The sequence below is a fragment of the Colias philodice genome, chromosome 2 (assembly GCF_061535455.1).
Source record: "Colias philodice isolate Cphi_HAF_F1 chromosome 2, ilColPhil1 Martin Lab GWU primary, whole genome shotgun sequence".
Lineage (NCBI taxonomy): Eukaryota > Metazoa > Arthropoda > Insecta > Lepidoptera > Pieridae > Colias > Colias philodice.
In genome coordinates this window covers 6,936,116-6,964,016 of record NC_143087.1, presented here as the reverse complement: position 1 = coordinate 6,964,016, position 27,901 = coordinate 6,936,116, and the positions used below count along the sequence as shown (strand labels likewise).

The 27,901-nt window shown below is 34.4% G+C and overlaps 4 protein-coding genes across 6 annotated transcripts; 1 reads left to right on the top strand and 3 right to left on the bottom strand.

The window, feature by feature from the left end:
- Nucleotides 1–394: 394 nt before the first annotated feature.
- On the bottom strand, nucleotides 395–20,063 carry LOC149490509 (rho guanine nucleotide exchange factor 7-like). Of its 3 annotated transcripts, none has more exons than XM_089705415.1 (10): nucleotides 19,916–20,063; nucleotides 19,344–19,554; nucleotides 18,831–18,993; nucleotides 18,249–18,467; nucleotides 17,798–17,996; nucleotides 17,225–17,446; nucleotides 16,910–17,122; nucleotides 12,000–12,264; nucleotides 6,868–7,068; nucleotides 395–695 (listed from the first exon to the last, which is right to left on the bottom strand). In XM_089705415.1, the coding sequence occupies exons 2-10, from the start codon at nucleotides 19,525–19,527 to the stop codon at nucleotides 439–441; spliced, it is 1,923 nt and encodes a 640-aa protein (XP_089561541.1). In that variant the 5' UTR covers nucleotides 19,528–19,554; nucleotides 19,916–20,063; the 3' UTR covers nucleotides 395–438. The 3 variants fall into 3 exon arrangements, with proteins under 3 accessions (XP_089561541.1, XP_089561533.1, XP_089561546.1); XM_089705407.1 differs by lacking the exon at nucleotides 395–695 and adding an exon at nucleotides 1,789–5,695; XM_089705420.1 differs by lacking the exon at nucleotides 395–695 and adding an exon at nucleotides 5,702–6,519.
- On the bottom strand, nucleotides 14,376–16,706 carry LOC149490510 (uncharacterized). The gene has a single exon (XM_089705421.1). It carries the CDS (start codon nucleotides 16,625–16,627, stop codon nucleotides 14,696–14,698), a length of 1,932 nt encoding a protein of 643 aa, XP_089561547.1. The 5' UTR covers nucleotides 16,628–16,706; the 3' UTR covers nucleotides 14,376–14,695.
- A 1,662-nt stretch (nucleotides 20,064–21,725) lies between the features above and the next one.
- LOC149490508 (uncharacterized) lies at nucleotides 21,726–25,982 on the top strand. Its single transcript, XM_089706049.1, has 9 exons — nucleotides 21,726–21,958; nucleotides 22,047–22,539; nucleotides 22,692–22,849; nucleotides 23,093–23,268; nucleotides 23,512–23,662; nucleotides 24,054–24,178; nucleotides 24,331–24,460; nucleotides 24,600–24,783; nucleotides 24,853–25,982. Exons 1-9 carry the CDS (start codon nucleotides 21,877–21,879, stop codon nucleotides 25,244–25,246), a joined length of 1,893 nt encoding a protein of 630 aa, XP_089562175.1. The 5' UTR covers nucleotides 21,726–21,876; the 3' UTR covers nucleotides 25,247–25,982.
- Nucleotides 25,983–26,123: 141 nt separating this feature from the next.
- On the bottom strand, nucleotides 26,124–27,866 carry LOC149490507 (ankyrin repeat domain-containing protein 39). The gene is made up of 3 exons (XM_089706231.1): nucleotides 27,732–27,866; nucleotides 27,419–27,640; nucleotides 26,124–27,240 (listed from the first exon to the last, which is right to left on the bottom strand). The coding sequence occupies exons 1-3, from the start codon at nucleotides 27,838–27,840 to the stop codon at nucleotides 27,056–27,058; spliced, it is 516 nt and encodes a 171-aa protein (XP_089562357.1). The 5' UTR covers nucleotides 27,841–27,866; the 3' UTR covers nucleotides 26,124–27,055.
- Nucleotides 27,867–27,901: the final 35 nt, after the last annotated feature.

Genomic DNA, 27,901 nt, shown 5'->3' with positions numbered 1-27,901 from the left:
TAGCACGGTTGATGGAAGGCAGTGAACCAAAGGAAATCGCAGGCATTTTTATCTCGCCCACATTGCACTGTTACCCTTTGCCGTACACGTATGTATTATAGTGCAGCGGCTATTCGCCTCAATGAGCAGCCAGTGAATCGAGCCAGCCGCCAGAACCCACCGTGGTTTAGAATAGTTTCAGTTATATATTGCCCGCTACTACCTCACTTTATAAATTGTCCAAAGATGGAAATAGTAGCTTTGCATTCAATTCAATATACTACTGGGTATTGATTCCATTTTGAATTAATCATGTGTCAATAATGAACCTTACATCGGTTTCTGTGTTACAGTTAATAACAGATTCTGCAAAATATTAACGTTATAGGTACTCAATGTAAATGAAACACAGAAATACATAGTAATACATTTATTTCATAGTATAATCACAAAATTCAGTCAACATTTGCTCTCTTTAGCATCTTTAAATATATTTCTCGACTGCATAGCAGCAATGGCAAGATTTCGTTCTTGTTTTTCTTCATTCAATTGCAATTGTAAGTTTTTGACATCCAATCTTAAAGTTTTTATTTCATTCTGTAATCTCATAACAATGGTCCACAAACTCGGGGAGCCGTTATTGGATGTGGAGTGAATGGGCAATGACGGCGATCTTACTAAAGCTTCTATCGACACTGGGGACTCGTCGTCGCATTCTGAAAACAAAATTGCATAAGAAAATAAACTGCTGCATATTCAGCGTAATTGGAGCATAATACGTCGTATACTACCCACCTTTTTGTATGTAAGGCGGTTACTCTAAAACCTTTTTTGTGAGCGCGCTTAAAATATTACAAGTAAAATAAATATTACGAGTAAAAAGCATGAATAAAAAATTAGTCAATTTCAATAAAAATTTATTGATGCTTAAACGAGTAACCTACAATAATTCGTTATAAAAATAAATATGAATAACATTATGTAACACACAGTATCGTTATATTTTTCTGAATCGAAATAACAATTAATCACATTATGTACTAGGTTTACATCAAGGTGGTAGTTTACTTATTAAAACAAGTTATATATATAGTTCGCTAGGATACAATAATGAATGACAATGTTATAAAATGTTAAACGCAAAACACATTGTTCACAACACCTAATACATAATAATAATCTAACTACGCTAAATAGGTTTCTAATTCTTTGATATTAATTGCGTCATATTTTTCAAATAATACTGTTTCAAATTAGATTACATTTATGAATAGGAATATTTATTAAAATGACACTTTATTGACTAGACAACAGTAACTTTCTAGTCGAACCGCGTATTGCACGCCTCATAAGCGAAGCGTTGAGGTGGGTACTACTGTCACTTCGCGCAAAACATCTGATTTTTCAAACTTAAAATGTCTTTATGTATCATACATTGCACTTGTAAGATAATACATACACACACATATTAAGAAAAAACACTATTTTTTACGTTCATGATATTTTTGATGTCATTTTTGTTATTTAAACTAGTTAAAAAACAGTTTAAAAAAGTTCTGTCTTGGACGTCCGTGTGTCTGTATGTGCGGATCCTTTTTCTTGTTAACACGATAGCGACCGAAATACTTTACTAATCGAGTCTTTTTTTTTCTCTTACGCTTGAGTATGCTCAGGAATAGAACCCTTTCATTTTTCAGGGTCTGATTCGATGTGGTTTAATTGTTATTAAATAAACAAAAATAATAATTAATAAATAATTATTAAAAAAAAATTATGAGGCGTGCACTTTTGGATTTTCCAAACTATTTTGATATTGCGTTATACTTAATTACACTTAAACATGGTACATGGCACAAAAAGCCTTATAATGTGTGTAGTCTTTTTGTTTATGACGCGATGAGCGAGAGATAAACATTACACACATTTCTTGATATTAAAATTGGATCGATGGAAATGGGACGAGCGAAAGCGGTAACGAAAAACGAACAAAACTGCGTAGCGCCCCCGGATAATGTAGCCGTGTATCTACCTACCTATTCATTTATATAGCGACGAGAGCAAACTTCAAATAACATTTTCCTGTAGATCATTTTTCGTGGAAAGAGTTTCATCAATAACATGCATATGTTTCATGTAGCCCGGATAAAATAATTAGTAAGCGTTTAATATATAAGTATATATATATATAAGTATCTACGATATATTGTATGAGAATTTAGTCCAGCAAATCACGCTATTTGTAGTTCTTGAGACAGTTTGTTTTGTTCGGTTCAACCACATTTTGAACAAAGTTTACCGAAGCAAGTTATGAATGATTCTCAGCAATGTGGAATGTACACATTGATCAACGTTGGAAACACAAAATTGTGGACTATGCTCTTTCTCGTATAATATGTATTGTGCATTCGGACGCTCAGTAAAATTTGAACAACTTATATCTCATAAGACAAGTATTCCATTATAAACAACAACATGTCGCAATGCAAGTCTCTATAAATTAGAAGCGATACTCTTGTTATTATATGTATTATTTTTTATACCTAAAGCACGAAATATTATTCGTATACATACATTAAATTGACTGAATTACAATTTAAATCATTTTTTTTTACTTTCACGTCATTAGAGCGAGCCGTGTTGCGGTGAAAACTTTAGTCATTAATAACGATCCGGGTGCCATTTCAGGATCCATAAAAAGCAAAAATGTTTAAATAAATTTGCATCTCGCAACAACAAATCATATTTAGAATCAATAAATAACTATTTCAAGCCCAATATGAACACAAAGACGCTAGAGACGCAGCTGTTATCCTGTATAGATTTATGATACCGTTACGACGTCATTAAAACATATATGGGGAGAGCGATGAAAAACCGTCTCTAGTCTCTACATAATGTATCATATTAACTTTGTGTGTGTATTTGAAAGTATAAAATAGTCCTTTGTGTGAGGCTTTAAAATATTTCACGATACTAATAACATAATGCAATATTCTCACAACGTTAAATATAAAGTCTCAAATTTTGTTTTGTATCGGCACTTGAAAATATAAGCTAAATATGGGTACAATAGAAAAGCGAATTTTAGGTGCGACGAGCCACGACGTGTTTTAAACTACGGATTTTAGTTTGTGCAGCCGGCCTATTTCTGTGAAAGCTCTAAAACAACAAACAAATTAAAACAGCCGGGAAGAACTGTTATAACTTTTATTTACTTGTTTACTTTTATTTATTAAGGAACATCAAACAGTTATTTTTTGTGCAATAACAGTTTATATAATAACATACATGTCTATCTAAGTTAAGAATAATGTTTATGAAATATTATTATAAATATAAAAGTAAGCAGGAACTAAACATCACCAAGGCTTTATTGAAGTAGAACATATTATATTATTAGTAAAAACTGCCTGTTATAGTTTTGTTTCGAGTAATATCAGAAGTGGGCTGTGGGGTGGGTCAATAGCCTCAATTGCGGAGTTTCCTAGTTGCGGTGTACTCTCTTACTGTTCAATATTAAACGAATGCATGCGACGCGACGAGTACTGATTATACAGCGTGCATCTAAAACAGAACACTTAACTCGCTCGTCTATATTAGCGCTGTCAACCCTATTACTACCGGTTGGTTGCTTTCGCTAGGATTTTCGCAGCAATTTTTAAGAATGCGCGTTACTTTGTTATGAATAATGTGCGAAGGAAAAGAAGTAAGAACTTCTAGGTTTTATATTTTGGATCTAATGATTTAACTTAATTTATTTAGCTACATATATGGTTAAAAATGTATCCTTTAAATTTATAAGACAACGCTAAGTAACGGAGCTTTGTTATAAATATCATTAAAAATCTGGTTGAGATTATGATAATACGATAAATATGGAACAGTATGCCAACCAAGCCTACTCGATAAAATAATTCCCTACGGTGCATTGAAGCAATAGGGTTGTTACTTCCTTGATATTGTTAGTTTATTGGGTCTGCAATGATCAATAATTCGAATTGAAAAGTAAAAGTACAAGAACAAATTAATGTAAAATGTTAAAATACAACTATTTTGCGATAGTGTAATATTATAAGTCACCCCGGCGACACTCACAACTGAAATTACGTACTGCGACGTCTGCTTAGGAGTCTCATCGAGATGCTCGTTTGTGTGAGTCGTTACGAACGTTTGTAGCCAGTTTCCATACTGTTCCATATTTTATACTGTGCCGATTGAGACTACGTAGTACGTACTATCGAGCTTAGAGCATTTGAAATACCCTTATGTCATGTAACAGTTAAAATTGAAAGTAGCTCAAAATCACTTTAATGACACGTTGTAACTAAATTTATAGTACATAATCAAAATAGAGAAAGAATACAACGCCAGTATATTATAGATGCATATCTGTGAGATTATAGACATAAAAACTGATATATCAGCGATCGCTTATTGTCGAAGAGGGACGGGCGTCTAGACGCATTTATTTCATTTAACAAATAAAAACAACCCTTTTGTATATGTTTTTGGCATATTTTTTTGGAAATTAAGAATTTTGTGCACATTTAGTTGTTTATTATACATTAATCGCTTTGTCAAGTTATAACGTCTAGGTAGAAGGGGGTGGCCTTTCGGTTTACAATTTTCTGTCGACTGTACCACGTAAATTTCAGTGTAAAATATATTTTCAATAGGAATTACATATTATAAAAAATAAATCATACATATAAGCCGATACTATAAGTATATTATATTTTCATATGTAAGTAGTTTCAATATACATGCAATCGAATAATAAAATTTTCTGAATACATATAAATACATCCATTAAGTCTTTAGATGTCGGAATTATACATGTACATTTGATTTAACAAATTAACACGTTAAATATATTTATACATACATATAACTATGCGTAATATAATATATTTCATGAAAACAGAATATAATAATAATGCACCATATTCACCTCTTAATAAATTACAACTATTTATAATGCACACATGCACTACACAACACTAGTTTTACAAAAATCTATGTTCACATAGATAACATACCTTCAATATATAATATAGGAATTTCGTATAATGGCACTCGAAAGAAACATGCACGTCAAACACACCCCATGAAAGGAAATACACAATGAGCGATGAAGTGAGATGCTGTTAGTGAACGAGATGAAGTAAAAAGCGGAGCACCACTATTGGTCAACCACGCACGCTTGGCTCGCGGGAGGGCGAAGTTAGCGACGGGAGCGGAAAGTCTCGGGATCACGTGAGCGAGCACACGGGGGGTCACTGTCAGTCAAAGTGGTGCGACTTGGTGAGCTGCTTGACGAAGGAGCCGCAGCACCACGTGGAGGAGCGGGTGGAGCGCGCGGGCGGGGAGGGGGGCGCGGGCGCGGGCGCGGGGGGGTGCCGGAGCGGGGCCAGGCTGGGGTGCGAGCCGCTGCGGCGCTCGCCCGCCCGCAGCCTGTGCCCTTCCCACAGGTTCGGGTTGGAGCGGTTGAGGTGGAACTTGCGCTCCCCCAGCAGGCGCGTCTCCGGCGCCCGGTACAGATACGTGTCCGCGGCGGACGAGCTCTTGTTGCGCTTCACCTTCGACGGCTTACTGCAGCCGGCGTATTCCGGCGTTACGCTCCTCGCGCCGACGGGCGATTTAGTATAGTTATGCGGTTTGTTAGTGGCGTGTGCGTGATATTGTACTTTACCGAGAGAAAAGTGGCCGCAGTCCACTGCAGGTGCGATATAAAGGCGGCCGCATGTAACAAAATAGAAAGATTGAGACCACGGAGACGACGATCAAAGCCATAGATAGCGTTAAGATATCTTAGTCTTCGTATTATTAGATACCATCGAATAAGTAAAATTAACATTAAAATAGCAATAAATAGTGACTTGTTAGTTTTGGCATGGCGTTATTATTACTAAAATAAATACATACGATGAAAAGAATATTCGAAGAATATTAATTATTTATTATATATCGTGATGTAAAATATATTCATAAAATTTATTACGTATTTAAAAGGCTCTGTTCATTAAATTCAATACCCTTTTGAAATAAAATTAAATAAATAATAGCCTCGATAGTAAAAATTAAAAATAATACTGCACCTCACGTAACTACGATGACTAGCTACTTTGTACCAAAAACTTAGTGACTAAACATGTTTAAGTATCATGTTTCGACTTTGTTGATATACAGATCTACGCAGATCTACTCGCCAATTAATTTGGAACCAACTTTATAAAAATAGAATATATAAAGCATGTCATGCAACTGCATTACCTCTAAGTTAGTAGTAGCTAAATATATTAATATCATTATAACAACATACAATAAATATTAGTATTGAGTATTAAAGTTTACGAAAGTGAATCGTTAGTTATACACTATGCTAAGGACGATGTACAAATTGCAAGCAAGAACCAGTTACTAGGTAAGATAGGAGTTAGAAACGGATCTTTTATTCTAATAACCAACTGATTATACGGTTTCTTGATTTTGCGTGTCGCCTCCTTGTTGACTCGAATAACTCCAGAGGTATATTGGGTACTGCATAATAATAATTAAAGCTATGTTAGTACTAGACTACACGCTTAAATTATGAGGTTATTAAGGCATTTTAAAGGTCAAACGTGAATGTTATATGCAAACATAATAAAGAGAGTTTTAATATGTTTCACTGATATAACGTTAACAAGTTTGAATATTACGTGATTACTGATTATCGTTCACCGTTCAAAATGAAAAACTTATCGAAGTTATCTCTAAACATGAGATAGGTAATCAGGCTAAAATTGACTGTACGCAGAATCAGACATTTTTTTACATCGTTAACATTAGTTCTATACCTAACTCAGCCACCAATGTGAGAATGGATCTGCAGTAAAGATACCTTACCGGAACTGACAGCGTTCCTGCACCGTGCCGAAGTGCAATACGCTTCGATGACCTTTAGGATAAGCGCGTCTTCTTCATACGAGTTGGACTTCCTCTGGTGCGGCGCGTACGGGTGCGTGGGGCCGATGTTCTCGTCCGAGCCCGCCGCGAACGACTGCGGCCGCAGCGGGGGCGCCGGCCGCAGGCACGTTACACTCCATCCTTCAAAAACATCCCATATTAGTAATTGACTAGACTATGATACGTATAATTGTATTGCAAACTAGATTTCCGCCTGCGGCTTCGCCCGCTTTTCAAAGGAAAACCCGCATAGTTTCCATTCCCGTGGGATTTCCGGGATAAAACCTATCCTATGTGTTAATCCATGTTACCCTCTATATGTGTGCTAAATTTCATTGTAATCGGTTCAGTAGTTTATGCGTGAAAACCATACATACATACATATATAATTACAAACCTTTCCTCTTTATAATATTAGTATAGATAACACACAGTATAAGATACTTATAATATAGTTAAACTTGTAATTAGTTTATTGCAAAAGAGCAACTCACTAGATGGGTGGTCGTTTTTTCCCACAGTGATGCTAATATTTGACTACATGGCACTTATATTAATACTAGCTTTCCACCCGCGGCATCGCCCGCGCAGTCAAAGAAAAACCCGTTCCCGTTCCCGTGGGATTTCCGGGATAAAACCTATCCTACGTCCTTTCTCGGGTATCAAAATATCTCTATACAAAATTTCATGCAAATTGGTTCAGTAGTTAAGGCGTGATTGAGTAACAGACAGACAGACAGAGTTACTTTCGCATTTATAATATTAGTATGATTAATATATAATTATTCATAAGATTCTATACATAGGATAAGTGTCAGTCCTCATTAAGGGATACGATTTTGTTGAAAAATTCATTATTTTTCATATTGAGTGAGAAATGTTCAAGCTTGAAGCTAGTAAGTATACAAAATATAATTGAGAGGGTTAATTATATACCCGAATTAGGAACAATAATTTATGTGAAACCCCTGGATAGAAAAGAATGAAGTACATACCTGCATTTGAACGTAGTAGTCGTATTTGCGGTAAGCGAATTACCTAATTAAAAACTTATTGTTATGTTTTATCTTCTTATATATAAAAATGAATCGCAAAATGTGTTGGTAAGCGCATAACTCGAGAACGGCTGAACCGATTTCGATAATTCTTTTTTTATTATATTCCTTGAAGTACGAGGATGGTTCTTATGTAGAGAAAACGTAAATATTATGTGCCACGGGCGAAGCCGGGGCGGACCGCTAGTTATTTTAATAAAAATGTTAATCTCGAAAAGCACTTGGCTAAGATATTTTTGGGGATTAAAGGCTAAAAAGTTTCGTCCGAGTTAGTTGGCATTTATAATGCTATAGAATGAAAGGAACCGAGGGTGCTCTTATCTCTATTTATTATTTATGTTTTGCCACTTATGAAAGATCAACAACAAATTGTCTCGGACACTTTTTAGATATTGAATAAATATTTAATTTAAGATATTATAACACATTGTTTCTAATTTAGTTTTCTTAAACGAGCTCCTAAAGAATTACAGAAATCACTCTAAAATCGATCCGGCCTCTTAATACAGTGGATTTCGGTTATAACGACGGCGGAGGGACCACTTTAATGTTGTCGCTATATCCGGAGGTCTCTATATCCGAAATAATAAAAAATCACGTACGTTACGATTTTTCTTTATTTTCAGGGATTTTGATTCAAAACACTGCATAATTTTAGCGCGGTTTTTCCACATCGTTGATATTGTAGAATGAGAAACCCCAAATTGTTTACACAGATCAACATTGTTTTCACCATTTTCCAGTCTCGAAATGATATCCACTTTTTCTTTAACAGTAAATGTACGTCTAGGAGCCATGTTCACAAGTTTAAGAAACCATGTTTACTCACTGGAAATTGATACGTAACTGATTCATAATTTTAAGTTTTAACTTCATGCACGTGCTAAGTAATCCTACACAGAAACAAATCACTTGACCATCTGCGAATGTAAATAAATTCTTATCCTTTGTTTACATTCCTACATAATACAAGCTTAATAGTTAAAGTTGATGAATGAGTCTTTGCGCCTTTGCCGACTCCGTCTCAATATCCGCAATGAATTTCTAGGAATCTGTCCCAAATAGTTCATAAAAACAAGTCGTTATACCCGAAGTAGGCGTTATATCCGGAGTCGCTATTGCCGAATGGATTTATACGAAAGTATGCTTCAAATTCTAGGGACGTAAGTTCGACGTCGCTATAACCGAAAGGTCGTTACAACCGAGGTCGTTATTAATGAAATCCACTGTATGTATTTAAGAGAAAAAATGAAACAACTAACGTCGTATATTATACTAGCTGCGTTCCGCGGTTTCACCCGCATGGCTTCGCTCCTATTGGTCTTAGCGAGATGATATATGATATATGATTTTTGAGCCTTTAGCCTTGCTCGATGAATGGGCTATCTAACACCGAAATAATTTTTCAAATCGGACAGTAGTTAGACAGTAGACAGAACAAACCAACTCTTCAGCTTTATTATCTTAATATGTATATGTCACGGCTAAAGGTAGGTGAGAACATAAACTTAAGATTAGCCGGCTAAACTTAGGTTTATTTTCGACGAGGTGTTAATGTTAGTTTGTTCTATCTTTAGCCGGCTAAACTTAAGTGTAACCGCAGGCCCGTGGCTAAAAATGTCGGGGTGGGTAGATTTGGTTAGCGCCGGGCCGGTGGAGGGCTTGAGGGGCCCGCACAGTGCCAGAAAACACTCGCCCTGTTCCTTACATGTATTATAGTAACCAAATCTACCCACCCCGACTCAGGGCAGAAAGCTGGTGGCTAGGTTAGGTTAGGTTAGAACTCTTAAGACCCGCACGAGCCGAGCGAGCGCAGCGAGCGTGCTGCGGCAGCAGCCGGCGAAGTGCCAGAAAACACTCGCCCTGTTCCTTACATGTATTATAGTAACCAAATCTACCCACCCCGACATTTTTAGCCACGGGCCTGCGGTTACACTTAAGTTTAGCCGGCTAAAGATAGAACAAACTAACATTAACACCTCGTCGAAAATAAACCTAAGTTTAGCCGGCTAATCTTAAGTTTATGTTCTCACCTACCTTTAGCCGTAACATATACCTAGTCTGGTCGTAAGTTCTGTCACATATGTATTATTGAATAAACAAAAAGTTACTTTTATATATTTATTGTTTTATATGTGGCAATAAAGCTTACATATTACTTAATAATTTCGTATAAAAATTATTCAAAATGGCATCCATGTGTTGCGATACAAGCTTTCAACCTCCGCGGCCAGTCGTCTATCGCAGCACGAACCATGTCCATGTTTATTTCAGCAGCTACTTTAATAATGGATGCTTTGAGTGACTCCAAATTTGGGTAGGATTAAGCGCAGGTTCTCTCCTCTAAATATTACCAGATTTTATAATCCAGAGGATTCAGGTCCGGGCTAGAAGATGACCAATCTTCATGACGAATGATGTCAATCTGATGGGCGGCCAGCCAATTTTGGATACCCTTGGCTTTGTGGGCAGGTGCTGAGTCCTGCTGGAATACCCAGTGCTGATTTTTTAACATGGTCAGGTCAGGAGGTTTTACGAGGTTTGTTAGGACCGTATTTTAGTAAACATTGGAACTTATTTTCACACCCTTTTCACAGAAAAACACCTCTGTTAGGCTAAAAAAAGACACTCCCAGGAAAACCATTACTGATAAGGGGTGATGGCCGCGTTGGACTCGAAATACACGTTGACACGCTTCTTCACTACTGTGGGTATACACTTTGATATTCTTTTTGTTGCATCACTCCTCCACTGTAAAAATTTTTTCATCTGAAAATAGGATTTCACGATACATTTTTCTCGCGTATCGTTTAAGTAAAGCGCGACATTTATCCAGTCTTAATTTCTTCAGGCGTGTGTTAAGAAGATGCGATGTTTTTCTACAATAAGCCCATAGTCCTAGGTCCTCGTTCAACACCCTTTTAACTGTGGTACTGCTAAGGCCCATCAGCAGTGCTAACTGTTTGCGATTTCGGACCGGACTTTTCCTTATTCGCACCTTTACTGCATTTATCACTGCTGTCGTCCAAATCGTACGACAAAGACCACTTCTATTCCTATCTTCTACTCTTGAATCTTACTTAAATCGATTTATAGTGCAATAAAAAAATCTCTGTGTTATTTGTAAATTTTAAATCAAACTGAAAATTTCTCTTGGCGCGTAACCGCTACGATGCAGAGCGAGAACAGCAACTCTGTCTTCTTTTTGCGTCCACTACATTGTAACAAATTCGTTATTCTAATAAAGTGTGTCGTTTTTTAACGCGTAAAATAATCAAAAATCGAACGTGAAAAAGAAATTTGCGGTAAACATTAAAAATTTGAAAATCTAACATAATGACAGAACTTATGACCAGACTAGTTATATATAAATCTCGTGTCACAATGTTTGTCCTCAATGGACGCCTAAACCACTTAACCGATTATAATAAAATTCGCACATGTGCAGTTCGATCCAACTTGAGAGATAGGATAGTTTAAACATGTAGGTACCACGGGCGAAGCCGGGGCGGACCACTAGTATTAGTATATATTTAAATAGGAATACGTTTCTTTATTACTTAGGAGCTATTTTCCCAAATTAAATTATTAAATATGGGAGCTCGACGATAGTCCCTTTTATTTCTGTGACTAAATAATAAAACGAATGGTTACGAACGTGTATAAAAAAACTTGTCAATCTCCCAAAATTCTATGCCTAATTATATTTTTAAAGTCTATGATAATATTTAGATTTTTAAAATAACCCAACGATGATGACATAGAAATAGTTCCAAAATAGTGTTTGTTTTTGCATACCAACAGTTACAAATGAGTCATGAAAAAAGTCCCAGACACAATAAAACGTACCTACACGAAGTTTATTCGAATCCATCATTCTAATAATGTATAGAGAGCAAATCGTCGGTCTCGCCGCTGACCAAACATATGGCGGATACCTTGAAGTGTCGTCTGAGTCACTATAAATAGACGAAACTCGAATGTTAAACCAGTCCCAATTATAATCACAACAATTACCTTTACTGCTATAACTTGAGCCAGTTGTGTCGATGAAATCGACAGAGGAGAACTTCTTTCCAATGGGCACTTTATTTGATTTAGCGGGTGACTGATCAAGCGAATCGCAGGAATTTAAAAGCCAGCGCGCCGATTGGTTTTTTTGTTTACTCTTCTGCGTTTGCTGCGTGTGTTGCGTGTAGCTTTGATGATTGTTAAATGAATGTGATCTTTTATGGTTCGTAAGACCGGACGATAGCTCATTACTGCTGTCGCTCAAGGCCATCTGAAAACAAATATTGCTTACATACGTGGTTTCAAACAAACGAGTATTGAAAGCACCGATTTCATGTTACGCTAAAATTAAGCATATTACAGTATAAACAGAACGAGTTGAGTACAATAATTATTTCAAACACATTTTCGTATAGTAGCGTTATATTACTGTTTACGAACTGCTTATAGAAAATATGACGGTTATTTTCAACCACGTAAAAATCCGCTAACGTATCGGTCGTATCGGTCAATTAGGGAAAGCTGGCATGTTCACAGTACTCACACTTATGCAATTTCACTTACAGTATGTTCAAAAATAAATGCGACTCTAGTTTCATTTTAGACTTGAATTGTAAAATGGGTGCGTTGTAGATATGTATATGCAAATATAATTACTTATGAAAGCTCTCATAATTTACCTGTAAAATTATAATTTAAAAGTAAATCAATTGATGAAGTTTATTATTTATTCTAATAATAATCAATTGGATAAAAGTATTAATAATCATTCAATTATCAAATAATAATTAAATTCCTGACTTTGGTCGAGTAAAGATATCTAAGAAATATTATATTTGTTATAAGTACGTAATACCTACCAATACGCGCTAACAAATATGTGTTACATGTTTATTGTATAATTTTCACACTATTGGTTTTAAACTCAAACTCAAACATTTATACAATTAGACTTCTTCTAGAAGCACTTTTGAATCGTCATAACAGTTTAACAGTTTTAACATTTACCACCAATTCAGAAAGCAGTATCTATAGAGAAGAAGAAGAATCTATTTAATCATAATCGTAATCTTCTACTTCACTGTAACTTTCATCGCTCGAAGAACTCGATGTTTCGTTGTCGGAATTTCTTAATGTTATTATAAATGAGTCAGTGTAATTATCTACTTTTGGTTCTAATTGAATATATTTTTCCTCATGTTCTCGCGTCTTTCTCCAAACGTCACTAAACATATCCAGACTAATAGCATTTGCTTCCTTTCTAAATAATTCTTCCACAGTTTTCAAGTTAAAGTTCACATTTTGTGATGCTACTTTCCCTTTAATTATGCCCCATAGTAACTCTATTGGGTTGAGTTCTGGATTGTATGGTGGAAGGCGCAATACACTATGTCCATGATCTTTGAGGATTGCATCAAGTAGGTAAAAATTGTGTATAGTTTGGCTTATTTTTTTTAATAATGTGATAACTCTGATTATTAATTAGTTATTTGATTTTTGTTATGTTATTTATTTGAAAAAAAAAATGCCGATTTTAGTCAAAATTTATATTTCTCTAACAAGATCCTTATCATCCAAATTTCCACCTTGGTGAGAAAAATTGACATTTCTAATGAAAATGAACAAAAAATTAAATGATTTTATTAAATACTGTAAAATAGTCTATAATTCTTCCATTTACTGTATCACAAAATTCTTCATAGATTTTTAGATATTCGTACTACACCAATTACATCACCCTGTATTTATAAACAATTGCAAAAAATGACACATACATAGGCCGGGAGATACTGACACAAAATTTCGAGTCATTTGTAACAGAATGGCGGTTCTACAGAGGTCTTATTACGCAATGACTAAAAGAAAAATGATGGTCAGAACTCAGAACGCTGGTACCGGCGGACTAGTCGCGTGGGCGTTAGTCGAACTCGTCGGATAAATAGCGAAAGTCAAACGATTTACAAATCTTCGCTTTCCGCGCTTTCCGCTACTTTTCCGCGGTATGGCGACCATTTGGAATCGTCCGAAAAGTATGGCATGGCGATTTTAGTAAATGGCGAATGCACGACGATGGTTACCTGTGCAAAAGTGAGCCCGGTACAAATGGTTGAATTGTTTTTTTTAAATCAACGCATTCACGTCGGTATGGCGGACTGTAAGTCACATCGTAACTGTATGGCATGACACTACCGCCTACATCTTTTTTAAGGGCTATCGGTAAATTCTAAAATTTTTGTGTTACAAATCGTTGGACTTTCGCTATTTATCCGACGAGTGTGACTAACGCCCACGCGACTAGTCCGCCGGTACCAGCGTTCTGACCATCATTTTTCTTTTTGTCATTGCGTACTAAGACCCCTCTAGACCGCCATCCTGTTACAAATGGCCCGAAATTTTGTGTCAGTATCTCCCGGCCTAACATGTGCAATGTGTAAATGTGTTGACGTTCCAGCTCTTCTTAATATACCTATACTGTAGTAAATTGTTTGCAATATCACAGAAAACACGTGTTTTAAGCCTATATTCATGCATAGCTCTTTTCTTAGTTAGTATATTATGATCTATTGGCAATGACGTTTTCCAGTTAGTAAGATGAATAAACACAGGCAAGGATGATCGAGTAAAGCACTGCATTACTGGGGTAACTAATGATATTATTAATAAAATAATCTAATGGTTACAAAACTTCATAACAATTATGTTCAAACAAATGGTACACAAAACAGTAGTTCTTTACAAATAAAATGATCCTTGCCTGAGTCGGTGACCACAGTAATGGGTAATTTGGCTTTCATCCACCAGTGAGCGTACAAATCGGAACGATACACCATAAATCCTGTATCTGCTTCAGTCAAATCTTTCTTTTTCAATAAGTCTTCGCTACGCGATCTTGCCTTGTACATTTTATTGTCACTATTTCTGTTTTCTTTCAATACATTGTCACGATTGCGATTAACATCCTTTCGTGAGGGTCTTTTTTCATAATTTTCTCCTGGATTTTCTCTGTATATTCGCATGTGGTAGTGTAAACTGGGCTTTGTTCTTTCAGTTATGTTAAGAGTACTCCATTGGCATGGAAACGGTTGTCTAACATTTTTGGGAACCTCCAAATGAGTACTCGGCTTTCGATATATACGCGGAGGGACTTCCGGCTTTAATTTTATTTCTGGTACATATTTTTCTATGTTACGTCTGATAGAAGTGCGTTTTATGTTTGGTGACGACAGAGGTGGGCTTGCGACAAATGTAGACACAACTACTGTATTAGATAAATCTTTCACATCCAAACTATTTTCCGATGTAACACTTGTAACGCAGGATGTTCTGGCAGTAGATCCAAACGGTGAAGTACACCGGCATTGATCTTCAAATGTAGCAGCCTCAATGTCAGATATAGACAATTTTTGATTATCCATAGCTTCTTGCGAAAAGTCTTTATGATCAGAATGTTTTTCTTGGCAGTCTGAATCATTACCTGTATTACCGGAACTTGAATACTCATGCAAGTTTAACTCAGGTGACGCTAAATTGCAACTACCTGCAACTCCAGAGTCGGAAGATCGTGGGCTAGGACAAAGGGATCTATTACAGCATTCACATTTCTTCAAATTTTTTCGACTATCAGACTGCGAACTCATCCTTTGTAAATGGGATTCGTTGCTTTTCTTTTCTGCTTCCACCATTGATCTCGATATCGATCGTCTAATTTTCTTGTCTGAATTAAGTGAATGCTTACGAAAAGGAACGTCAGCGTTAAGACTAACATTAATAATTTTTAGGTCCTCATCTTTATTTCTAAACATAACTGGCGGATCAAGTATAACCGACTCGACATTAAAGTCGCGGCTAGATTTAGGTGAAGGGGGTGGCTCTAACACTTTTAAAAGGTCAGCCATTATTGTATCGTATTCAAGTTGTCCTGTGTATGTATCCTCCTCAGTGGATTTCCATAGTTTTGGTAAGGTGTCACTTCTAGAACTAAGATTGGGAAAGCTACGTCGCGTCGTCAGAAAATCTGAATCGTCTCTGCCCAAAGTGTCGATTTGAATATTTTGATCCATATTCACCAAGTCTTCACACGCCATGTAGTTTCTAGCTTCAAAACTAGAATTCTCAGCACTATCGGAATGTTGAACAATGGGTTGTATATTTAATTTATTACTTCGAGATGATCTCTGCAAACTCGGTTTACCAACGTCGTTGTCTATACTACTATTTGAGTTAAAAATTTCTTTGGTACAGTCTCCTTTTATACTCAATTGCGGTAGGTCAAACTGCATGTCAGTAGAGTCATCAAAATACTTAACGTAACCGAAGTTACTACCCCAACTACTGCAGGAGGACGATATCGTCCTCGGTCCAATACTGTCGATGGCATTTTGTCGTAATATTTTAGAGGAACTATTGGCGTCAGCATCTGTACTGCTAGAACTTGTACAGGTTTCTGTAACCTCTGTCTCATGATCACTATCATCAGAATTTCTATCACTATCAGAGCATTCCGTCTCAGTACCCACTGTACCATCATTTTCAATTTTTAATTTTATATGATTTCTATGTCTTCTTTTAACCGGCAATCCCGACAACTCGAAAGCTTTAGCCCAGGTTCTCTCATGTAAAAGTTTTCGCAACATTTGCCTTGTAATTACTTTTTTTCTTACAAGTCTAGCAAAGTATTTTGTAAGTGAATAATATGGTGACGCAGATGGATAACTAGGGGGCGGCAAGGTCACGTGGTAAAGACTGCGACGACTAGTGTTGATGCTAGACAATGCCCCTTCTGAAGGAGAGCGGGCCAGCTACGTAAAAACCATAAAAATAATTGATCTTATTGTAATCTACACAAGAATACATACATACAATTATTTTATATTATCATAAATTATGAATTATTAATAATACTGAAAAAAACTTACGTGTGGTAGGGATTGAGGCTGGTTTGGTTCATGAGTAGGGCTGTTTATATTGGAGTGTTTTTGCAACAGGCTAACCCAGTTATCAGACTCAGCTTTTGTTTGACATACAGCTACTATTGTGTCAATCATTGGTCCACTTATTTCAAATGCATTCTTTCTGATATCAGTATCATCTAGCTTACACACTGTAATACCAGTCAACGGAAGACATCCCTATGACAAGCAAATAAATAAAATAAAATAATGATTATTTACATTAAGAAAAAAAATGTGTAATATAACATACTATGAAATTATAGACATAATAAATCTTACCTCATATACAAATGCAGAAACTCTCTTACTAACAGACAGCAACAGTAAAGCAGAAGGAAATAGAACAAGATATCGATCCTGATGTGATGGTCCGACTGCAACACTTCCCATATGCAGTACATCACCTAATGAGGCCAACTCACCACCAGGCCATCCACGCACCTCACCAGTCACTACTTGTAACTCTAACTCTTTTTGTCTTCTTAAAGCTGCACATCCACTCTGTAAACAATCAAATCTCATAAATCAAATGGTCACTCAATAATATTATGATGTATAATTTCTTGTTTATTTATATGTATAATTAGGTTATAAATATAATATGTCAATTTATTCTCTATTGGAATCCATACTTAATATTATAAATGCGAAAGTAACTCTGTCTGTTACTCAATCACGCCTAAACTACTGAACCAATTTGCATGAAATTTGGTATGGAGATATTTTGATACCCGAGAAAGGACATAGCATAGGCTACCTTTTATTGCGAAATATGTACCACGGGCGAAGCCTGGGCGGACCTCTAGTTTAATATAATTATGTTTAAGACGGCATAATTATTTTGATACTCACAGCAATATCCTTATAAACAACAGAAGCTCGATGAGTGTCACCTCTATCGGGATGTGCTTCATGCACATGCCTTGCAAGTTCTTGCAACATCGCTGGGTATTTTCCCAGTCGTCGAAAAGGTTTTGAGAGACCAGCAGTCAATACAAGCACACCAGGACACACTGCTCCAGCATTTTCCATCCAAGTATTCAAATCTTCTCTGAAAATTTATTTAGAATAACTTATTGTTCTCTGGCTTAAAGTATTGAAAACCTTTGAACAAAATATAGTTCTAGTGTATGCGAAATAAAATTCAAATGTTAATACAAATGTAAATGTAAATTTCAAATGTTAATACTGCCTTGTTACCATCTTAACTAGAACCTAAACTGTCATAGTATTTAAATTAATAATTAATATTTAAATACACAATGCTGACAAATATTATAATGGTCTCGCCAAGTGAACTTACTTATATTTATCAAGAATACACACAGCCTTTGGATGACCTGCGCAGTATGTTTGATGAACAGCTTTTATTTTAGGTGCCCAATGCAGAAAGAGCCCTCCAACTCTTTGATCTGGACCTGTTTTGGTGGCACATTCTTCTAACAGTGCGAGGAACTGTTCATGTATTTGGAGAACTTCAGTTATGTTTCCAGTCAGTTGCTTAAACTCATCTTTTGTCAACCTAAAAAAATAATAGTTTATATTTGTAATTTGAAATTGTTTTACATGTAGTAAGGATACTTTATCTTAATACAAAAACAAACTTTCCAATACCCGGGACGATAATTGCAAACAATTCAAATAAACAAATATATTGATGTATCTATGGAAGAAATTACACCCTTTTTTTTATAGTGGGGAAATCTTCCAAAGATACCCACGGCCCCCGGGGAAGAAGCCGTGGGTTATGTCGGATTCTTACCGACTAAAACCCCACTGTGTTCCGTCGAGCCGCTTTAATGATGGGGCCGCGGGTATTTGTTAGAATTCTTCCGAGACAAGAAATTACACCCTAATGAATTAGTATATAGTCCCAACTACTTACATATCACTTTTTTCCAGGGGCTGAAGGAAGTTTGTGACAAGACCTTGCATTTCAGCAACATGAGCTTTCTCCGAGTCAATTATATCCTTGAGAACAACATTTCGAAAAGCTTGAATTTCAGAAGCTGCTCGTATGGGTGATGTAGTCAGTGAACCGGATGGATCTACATTCAATTTTTTTTTATTAATTCCACATTCACAAAATTAGATGGTGGCATGTATCAACATCATTATCCTTAATCTGACTATCTTATACTAGTTGCGCTTCGCGGTTTAACCCGAGTAGATCCACTCCTGTTGGTCTAAACATAATGATATATTCTTCCTCAATAAATAGGCTATCTAACACCAAAAGAATTTTGCAAAATGGATCAGAAGTTCTTGAGATTAGTGCGTTCAAACAAACAAACCCTTCAGCTTTATAATATTAGTATAGGTGACCAATAATATTAAGAAAGCTAATTTTTATAAATTAAGGCTACACAAAAATGCTAAATGTGAAAATAAAATATACCTTTGTGCTCCGTCACATAGTTGCTAGGAAACCATCCTGTAGTTTCCCCTAGAGTACCTTCCCACCATCCTCCTTCTTCTTTTTGGGTGACAGTAATAATGTCACCCTTTTTAAAGCATAACTCATCATTATTTTTACCCTTGAATGAATATATTGCTTTAACTAAGCAATTTTCAGAAGACATTTTGTTTTAGACGAAATACCATGTTTTCTGAAAATAAATGTGACATTCAACGCAATGAAAACGAGAATACGATGCGTACCTAAGATGTTTTTATAACGCCTACATTCTTGAAACATTTTTCTTTGTCAATGTAGTTTTACTTTAGAATACTTATTCATTTAGAAAAAGGACAAAACCGTGAAAAATCCTGCGAAATAAAAAGGTACTACTATACTTGATATATATTCCTTCTATTTAGAAAGCTGTAGAAGATTTTAAATATAAACGCAGTGTAGCAGGAAGTTGCAGTATACCATAATAAGTTACAAGTATTCACAAATAAACACACTAATTAATAAAAGAAATATAACAGATTTCACAAGAAATATACTCGATTATTTTTGCGTACATTATGGTATTTAATTATATCCGCTTCACTCACGGTCTTCTAAAAATAAATATCACAGTACAACTGACAAATTATTCCACAAATGATTGTGATTTGTGATTTTGCCGTCTGACGCATAAAATGTCGTCTAGAATTTGTTGACAGTTTCATCTTTAATGGCTGGCGTCCACTAGGCGGATCGGGCCGGGCCGCATCGCAACGCAAAAATACGCCGGCCTATGTTTTGTATGAAACATCGTCCATTAGCGACGGATCGGGCCGGGGCGGGCCGCAACGCATTGGCGGATATCGCTTCGCAGGCGGATTTCTGCCGGCGGTACGCTGCGGCCCGGCCCGCCCCGTGGTCTAGTGGACGCAGGCAGGCGGATGTGAGCGGCGAGCGTCTGTTAGATAAAATCCGCCTAGGCGGTCCGCCGCGCCCCGTACAGGTGGACGCAGGAGCAAACAGCGCGTCCATTAGAGACGGCCCGTTGCGATGCGGCCCGGCCCGATCCGCCTGTAATGGACGCCTAGCATAAGAATGACAGATAAAAAATTTCACCGAAAAGATAAATAACTGACTGACAGGATTAAAAATTGTGGAGTTCGATTCCCGCAAAAGAGTAGAAAAGTAGAGTAGTATGTATTTCTTTCTTAAAATGGAAAAAATGGAAAGATTAAAATGGAAGATCTCTTTTGAGTTAAATTTTCTATAGACAATTATGGAAAATACTGGCTGTTTTCCAATTACAGAGCATAATGCGACTCAGTGCAAGTGAATAACAGGCAATAACCTCATTAAATAGCACAGAAATAAAGTGGTATGCATAATAATTGGTTGAAAAATATTTACGGTTATTTTAAGTAATTTGGATTTTGATTATTAATTCATTGACATTTTTTTCATTGTTTGTACCTTCATCCATACTTATATTTATTTTTTTAACACAATTTGAATTAACTTTGATTATTTCGAAAAAAACTACAATGAAACGAACTACTTAAACGAAAGCTTTAAATTTTTTTCCAACAATTAATAATTACTAACGATAAATCGATTGCACGCATCAATTCACGCGCATTACTTTTTCTAGTGCTCGATTGTGCGAAGCGTTGCTGTAGTTGGATCCCGCATAATGCGCTCTCGTGCTGTAATTGGAAAACGGGGCAAGTGTTTCACACACGTTTCACATCAAAAGACAGCATTGCATTTTTGTAGTAATTAGTGCTTTGTTAGTGCTTATATACTCATACTCATAAAGTACCTATGGAATATACCACAGGAATATACCTATGGTATTATGTGGAATCGAGGGTAGAAAATAATAGTGTCACATTGTATTTACTATATAAATATGTACATAGGTTCATAGTTATTTCCAAACTACAGAAGACCATTGATTTTATCAAAATTCATCTATTATCTTATCCATATCATATTATGAAGTCGTTGGTATTCAACTAAGACGAAGACCATGGGGTTTATCATTGATGTTTGTAGAAATGGTTTTAGGATAAGCTGATAAGGTGACCATGAGGTGCCATGAGCTTTGTTTAACTTTGTACCATGTTTGTACCATCTCACAAATTATGTACCTATCGGTAAAAAATATTTTAATCTAAGGAAGCGAAATCCTCACGAAATTTTCTGAGAAATTTTCTGATTGACACTTTGACACGGTCTACTGACTATTGACACCGACCTATTGAGTTTTCAATCTATGACTTTGACAGTTTACTGATGTATGAACTCTGAAGTCTGAACTGAGAACTCTGAAATCTGAATTCTGAAGTTGAACCTTTGTATTGAATCGTGATTGAATCGTATTGAATAGTTTTTTATGGTTTTTATGTTCAATACAAAACTACATACTTAGTTCTATATATTTTATCATCATATTTATGTACATAGATCGGTTTATATCCAAATAATTATTGTTCAGATTTGTTTTGTATTATATCGACAAAGCTTTGTCCCAGAAATGAGTAAATCTTTGGAGGATAATTTAATCAACAAAATTATATCAGAAGATCAAGATGCTATCCTTTCTTACATTTCAAAAGGTAATTTTAATAGAAATAGATGGAGAACTGGAATATGATCTTCTACATCATAATAAGTTATATTGTACAATAATTTCTATACTTTTAGGTGCAAATCCCAACAAAATTACTAGTCAAGGCAAAACTTGTCTAGGAGAAGCTTCAAGTTTAGGTAATATCACGATTGTTAAATTGTTACTTGAAGCCTGTAAATCAGAAGGAACCAGTCAAATTTCATCCTATGGTGTAGCAAAGAAAAAACACTGTGTTAAATCCCATAAAAGAAAATATAGAGGGACAGGGCAGCATGATGACAATGTTAGTAAATGTAAGAATCGATCACACAGAGTTAATGTTGATTTTCAGAATGAAAAAGATACTCTTAAATCCAATACTAGTACAAGAACTGACAAGAATCAAGGGTACTTTGTGTTTATAAATAGTGATGGCTCTAGTAGTGATGAAAGTAAGTTTAGCAATATTATATCCCCTAAAAGTCCTTCTTTGGTAACAACACCGTTAGCTGAATTAGAATGGGATGAAGATATTGGAAGTGTTGCCCCAACAACAAGCGAGGATGAGACTTGGTCATCTATGTATAAGTAAGTAATAAATGTAATATAAGATCAATGCATATTCACAATCATATTTTTGAAATGTAGACTCCTATAGATTTCATCATGAAGTAATATTGTTATAAGTATGTCTAAATTGTACAGAAGAATGAATAGTACTCATATCAATAATGTAATAGGTGGTATGCTGCTATACTTGAGAAATCTGGTGCCGCTATAGCAGCAGCGACAATGGTTTCAAATGGCATAAATCAGCAAGATGCATTTATGAGAACAGCGTTACATTATGCAGCTGAACAGGGTCATACAGATATTGTTAAATTACTATTGGATGCGGGTACATAATTGGAGTCTAAATCTATTTGAAATTTGTATGTTTTTTGTTTTTGCTTTTATTATTTTATTTGCTGATTCAATTAAGTATCACAAATAATTTTGAATATTGTTTTCAATTACTGTGAAGTAAACAAACTGAATTGAAAAAAATAATGAGATACTTTTGTAATTATATCTTTGTAGTATGCACTGTAGTTAGCAAATTAGAAAAAGAAATAATAAATATGTGCCTAATTACTTTAAGGAAGCAAATTGGATATAACAGCAGGGGATGGCCTAACATCCCTGCACATAGCTGTGATTAAAAATCATATTGAAACTGTTAAGGAACTTTTGTCAGCAGGAAGTCATGTTAATTATAAAACTCATGAGAAAATGACAGCACTACATTTTGCTGCATCCAGAGGATATTTAGATTTGGTTAGTTACTCTATATAATATGAAGTTTGAAAATATAGTAGGAAAAGAACTACATCATCATCATTCATCTAAATTAATGATAATTATGTAATATGATAATATAATAACGATAATAAATTTTGTTGGAAATAATATGTATTAATTGAAATAAAAATAAGCCCGTTGTTTATTGTTTAAATAAATATTTAATAAACTTAAAATAAATAATTGCTATATAACATTTCTTGATTAAATGCATTTTAGGTCAAAATCCTTGTCAGCAATGGAGCATATTTAGAGGCAAGAGATACAAATGAACGTACTGCATTATATTTAGCAGCTGGAAGAGGACATGTTGATGTTATAAAATATTTAATATCAGCTGGTGCCAATGTTAATGGTGAAGAAATACATGGTAATTTTTTATAGTCCATACTAATAATTATTAGTTTTAATGCTGCAATGCTACAGATCCTACTAATATTTTAAATGCAAAAGTTTATGAGGATGGATGGATGTTTGTTATTCATTCACGCAAATACTACTGAACCAATTACAATGAAATTTGGTATGTAGGTACATAGTTAAAGACCCAGAATAAGACAGGACACTTTTTATGCTGGAAATTCAACAGGAACACAAACTATGCAGGTTTTGAAAACACGGGTAAAGCAGTGGTCGGAAATCTAGTTAATAATGTTATAATATATTGTCATGTTTAAAATTAATTAGGTATACATACTTACTTAAATTATTTTTTTACAAAAGTTTTATTTATTTCACTTTTTTATTTCTTTTTTTTACAGGCTACACTCCTCTGTGTGAATCAGTTTGGCAAAGATATACAAAAGTAGTTGAGCTTCTTTTAAAGTCTGGAGCAAGGATTACACACTCCCATAAACTTTTACACAATGCAATTTTACAGGGACAGGTAAGTACTGATTAAAATTATATTTCTAAGTAAATTCTGGACAAAAAAGTATTTAATGGTAATAACAACGAGTTCGCATTCAGTTTTGTTACTTATTATTAATAGGACATTGTTTTTATCCTAAAAATACATGTGTTTTATTGTTATGATAGGAAGATATAGTAACAATGCTAGTAAGCCATGGAGGAGGCATTAATTTACATAATGATACTGGAGACACTCCTTTGTTATTGGCTGTGCGCCTGTCACAAATTTCAGTGGTGAAAATACTTCTACAAAAAGGTAATACCTATTCAAGAAATTCTTTTGATTCTTTTTTGAAATAACTCTTGCTTTATATTATATAATATTTTATAGGTATATTAGGTTTCAATTAACTTCAAAAAGGAATAAATAATGTTTTTAAATGTTTTTCTTCTAGGAGCAAATGCAAATATATGTAATAGCATAACTGGTGCCAATGCTCTTCATGTCGCAGTTGAGAGTGTTAAATGTCCAAATGAATTTGAGGAGCTAATAATTTGGTTATTGGACTATAAAGTAGATATGAATACAACAGCACTTACAGGCGATACAGCTTTAAATCGAGCACTGTTACTACAAAGGTATTAATTATCTTCTTAAATTGATTATCATATTAATTTTAAAATATTTATGACTTTTTACTTTTTTAGGGACAATGCAGCAATGATATTGATACAACATGGTGCTGACGTAAATGCATGTGATTCACAGTCCTGTGGGTTGGACAATTTAGCTATAGTTAATAGGAGGGTACCAAATAGCATTGCAAGTTTACTCCTAAAAGCTGGTCATTTCATACCAGTTTCTGAATGTAGGGTCGAGAATAGTACTTTACAAACAAAAGATACAACGGAACATTGGCTACATAGCATTTGTAGAGAGCCCTTAAGTCTTTTAGACCTTTGTAGAATTAGAATAAGGTTGTTTTGTAAAAAGAAACCTCTTCACCGTTATATACACTTGTTACCTCTACCAAAGAGCTTAAAAACCTTTCTAATGTTTAGAGATGAGTGTAATATATTTTCATGTAGTTCAAATAAATAATCCTTTGTGATAAAAAGTTGAGTAAAAGTATAAGAATAAAAAACTAATTTACATAGTCACTTACAACAATTATTTATTGAAACACTAGTGGGGTACATAATTAGTAAAATAGAAATATGGATTCTTGGTGTTATTGCAATTTCTTAAAAAAAAATGTTTGGTGTAACATTTCAGTTATACAGTACCAATTTATGGAGGTTTATTCGTCTAAAATAGTAAATAAAAACAATGTTGTAATTATGGTCTTCATAATGTATCAGTACCATGATGGTTTCCAACTAATATCTTATTCATCATAATTAGAATTTATTTTTTCATTCAATATTAATAGACAGGTATATTGTCTTATTTATTCTTTTCGCTGTTTCAAGTAATATCATATCGGTTACAATAGTTATAGTTTAAAATAAATATTGCAATATAATGTAATGTAGTAGGACTACATAGTTTTTAACAAATCTAAAGCAACCTCCAAAAAACTACATTTCTGAAACCTTACAATGTAATACCTTAAAATTAATGCATAGTGGATCTTAGTTTTTTTTAAAGTAGTAATTGTTAATCATGAATTTTATGGCTCAATGGCTATTATATTAAGTAATTCTTGACAGAAACCTTATAAATTGTCAATAAACTTACATTGGTATTAGGTAAGTATAACAATTTATTCTTAAAGACATGAATTTACTTATTTATAAATAAATGGTCCATATATTAAAATAAGTAATATGTGACCGTTATGCATTACCTAATTAAATTTTGTGACCATATAAAAGATGATTTAAGTATGTTTGATAATTGCTTCAAACGCCAATTAATACCAACAATAGATCATATAAAAAGGCTTGCATATATTATTGTTATTCAAAAGAGCATGTTATCAATTATTAGTGATTTATTTAATGATAATTTAAGTATACAATAAGTAATATTATTAATATTTTAAATATATTGATGAAAAACAGTGTAATTAACATGATTGTGATATGTAATTATACAACATCTAATATACTAGTCAAGCTGACGATTGTGTAATAAATTCATAAAAAAAAAATACTCCAAATATTTTTAGATTCAGACTTTCATGAAAAAAATTTAAGGACTTCTCTTTCGAAAACTTGCTTAACCTTTAATCACTTTCACATCAACAAGCCCCTTTCTAACTAATTTCAAGGATAGAGCCATACTTCATAAGGCTTACAAAAGTTTAGGCCTTGATTAATAGTTAAAAATATGGTAATATGTGTTTTGTTATTCTAAAAACAAAATAATTCAATGGCAGTTTTGGAAAGGAAAGTCCAAATTATTAAACGGTAAAAAATATTGTTTATAGTCAATGATATTATACGTAGAAGTATAGATAGGTTACCAACACAACATTGGCAATGGCACACTGACAAACACATGTAGATTGTAGACGTCAAACTAAGATGGCATTATTCAACTATTGTGAGAGAAAAAACTCAAGTAAATTGTGGCCAATTAGACACATTTTAATTTGCCACTTCCGGACTATTAATAACCTATCTACACCTTTTTAATTACACTATAAGAACCAATTTCTTAGTAGTGTGGGTATGGTTAGCAACAAGAGTATCTTTTAAATGCCAAGGATTATTTCAGATATATATAACTGACGAATTGCATATTTTCTTACAAAAACAGTAGAGAATAACAAAATACAACTTTTGTTGCTGACTATATAACACTATGGTCCATAAATAATTTAAATAAATCTTTCAAATAAAACATAATATAAGCTACTAGAGTGATACAATTATATAAAAATAACATTTAGTCCATCTTTTTCTATAAGGGCTTTAAACCTCTTTTATCCTTAACATTCTGTAACTCTGGACATGCCTTAAGTAAAATATCTACCAAATGAAAATGTTTATATTCTGTAGCTTTATGAAGAGAATTTTTGCCATCATCATCTTGCAAATACACTTTGGCTCCAGATTCAATGAGAAGTTTCACTGTAGACAATTTTCCTATAACAGAAATTAAATCTTAGTTTTATGATGTATCCACACCTTTAAATATTAAATTAGTATTTAAATATCAAATAAATTAAAAATATCAATTAAATTATTGTAGCTCCAAACCGTTGCTCAAAAACTATTTGTATCTGTTCATGTTACATGGAATACTTGGAGTTCTTCAAATTACCTGCTGCAGCAGCTCTGTGTAAAGGTGTTGCTTTTCCACTCTTCGTTTGAATATCAATCTGTGCACCCTTTGCTATTAACAGTTTGCAAATGTCATCATGACCATTTCTAGCTGCATAGTGCAAAGCCGTATAGCCTGCATTGTCTTGGGCATTAACAACTTCAGAAACATTTTTAGCTCGATCAATCAAATAAAGAACTTTATCTTTATCTCCAGAAAATGCTGAAATAGTAGAAGATGAAAGTAGAATTGTACATTATAAATAAAATAAAATATATCTTTATTCAAAGGACTTTTTTTAAATTATATTCACCTGCATTCCATATGCCTCTTTCCCAATCCATTTCCGATAAAGTTTGACATACTGATTTATTTGCACTGGCAGCATTGCAATGATGATTACAACAATCTCTGTCAGCCATTTGAATTGATGAAATAATTAAAGATGATGAAATAATTATTATGTTAATGAAATTATGACGA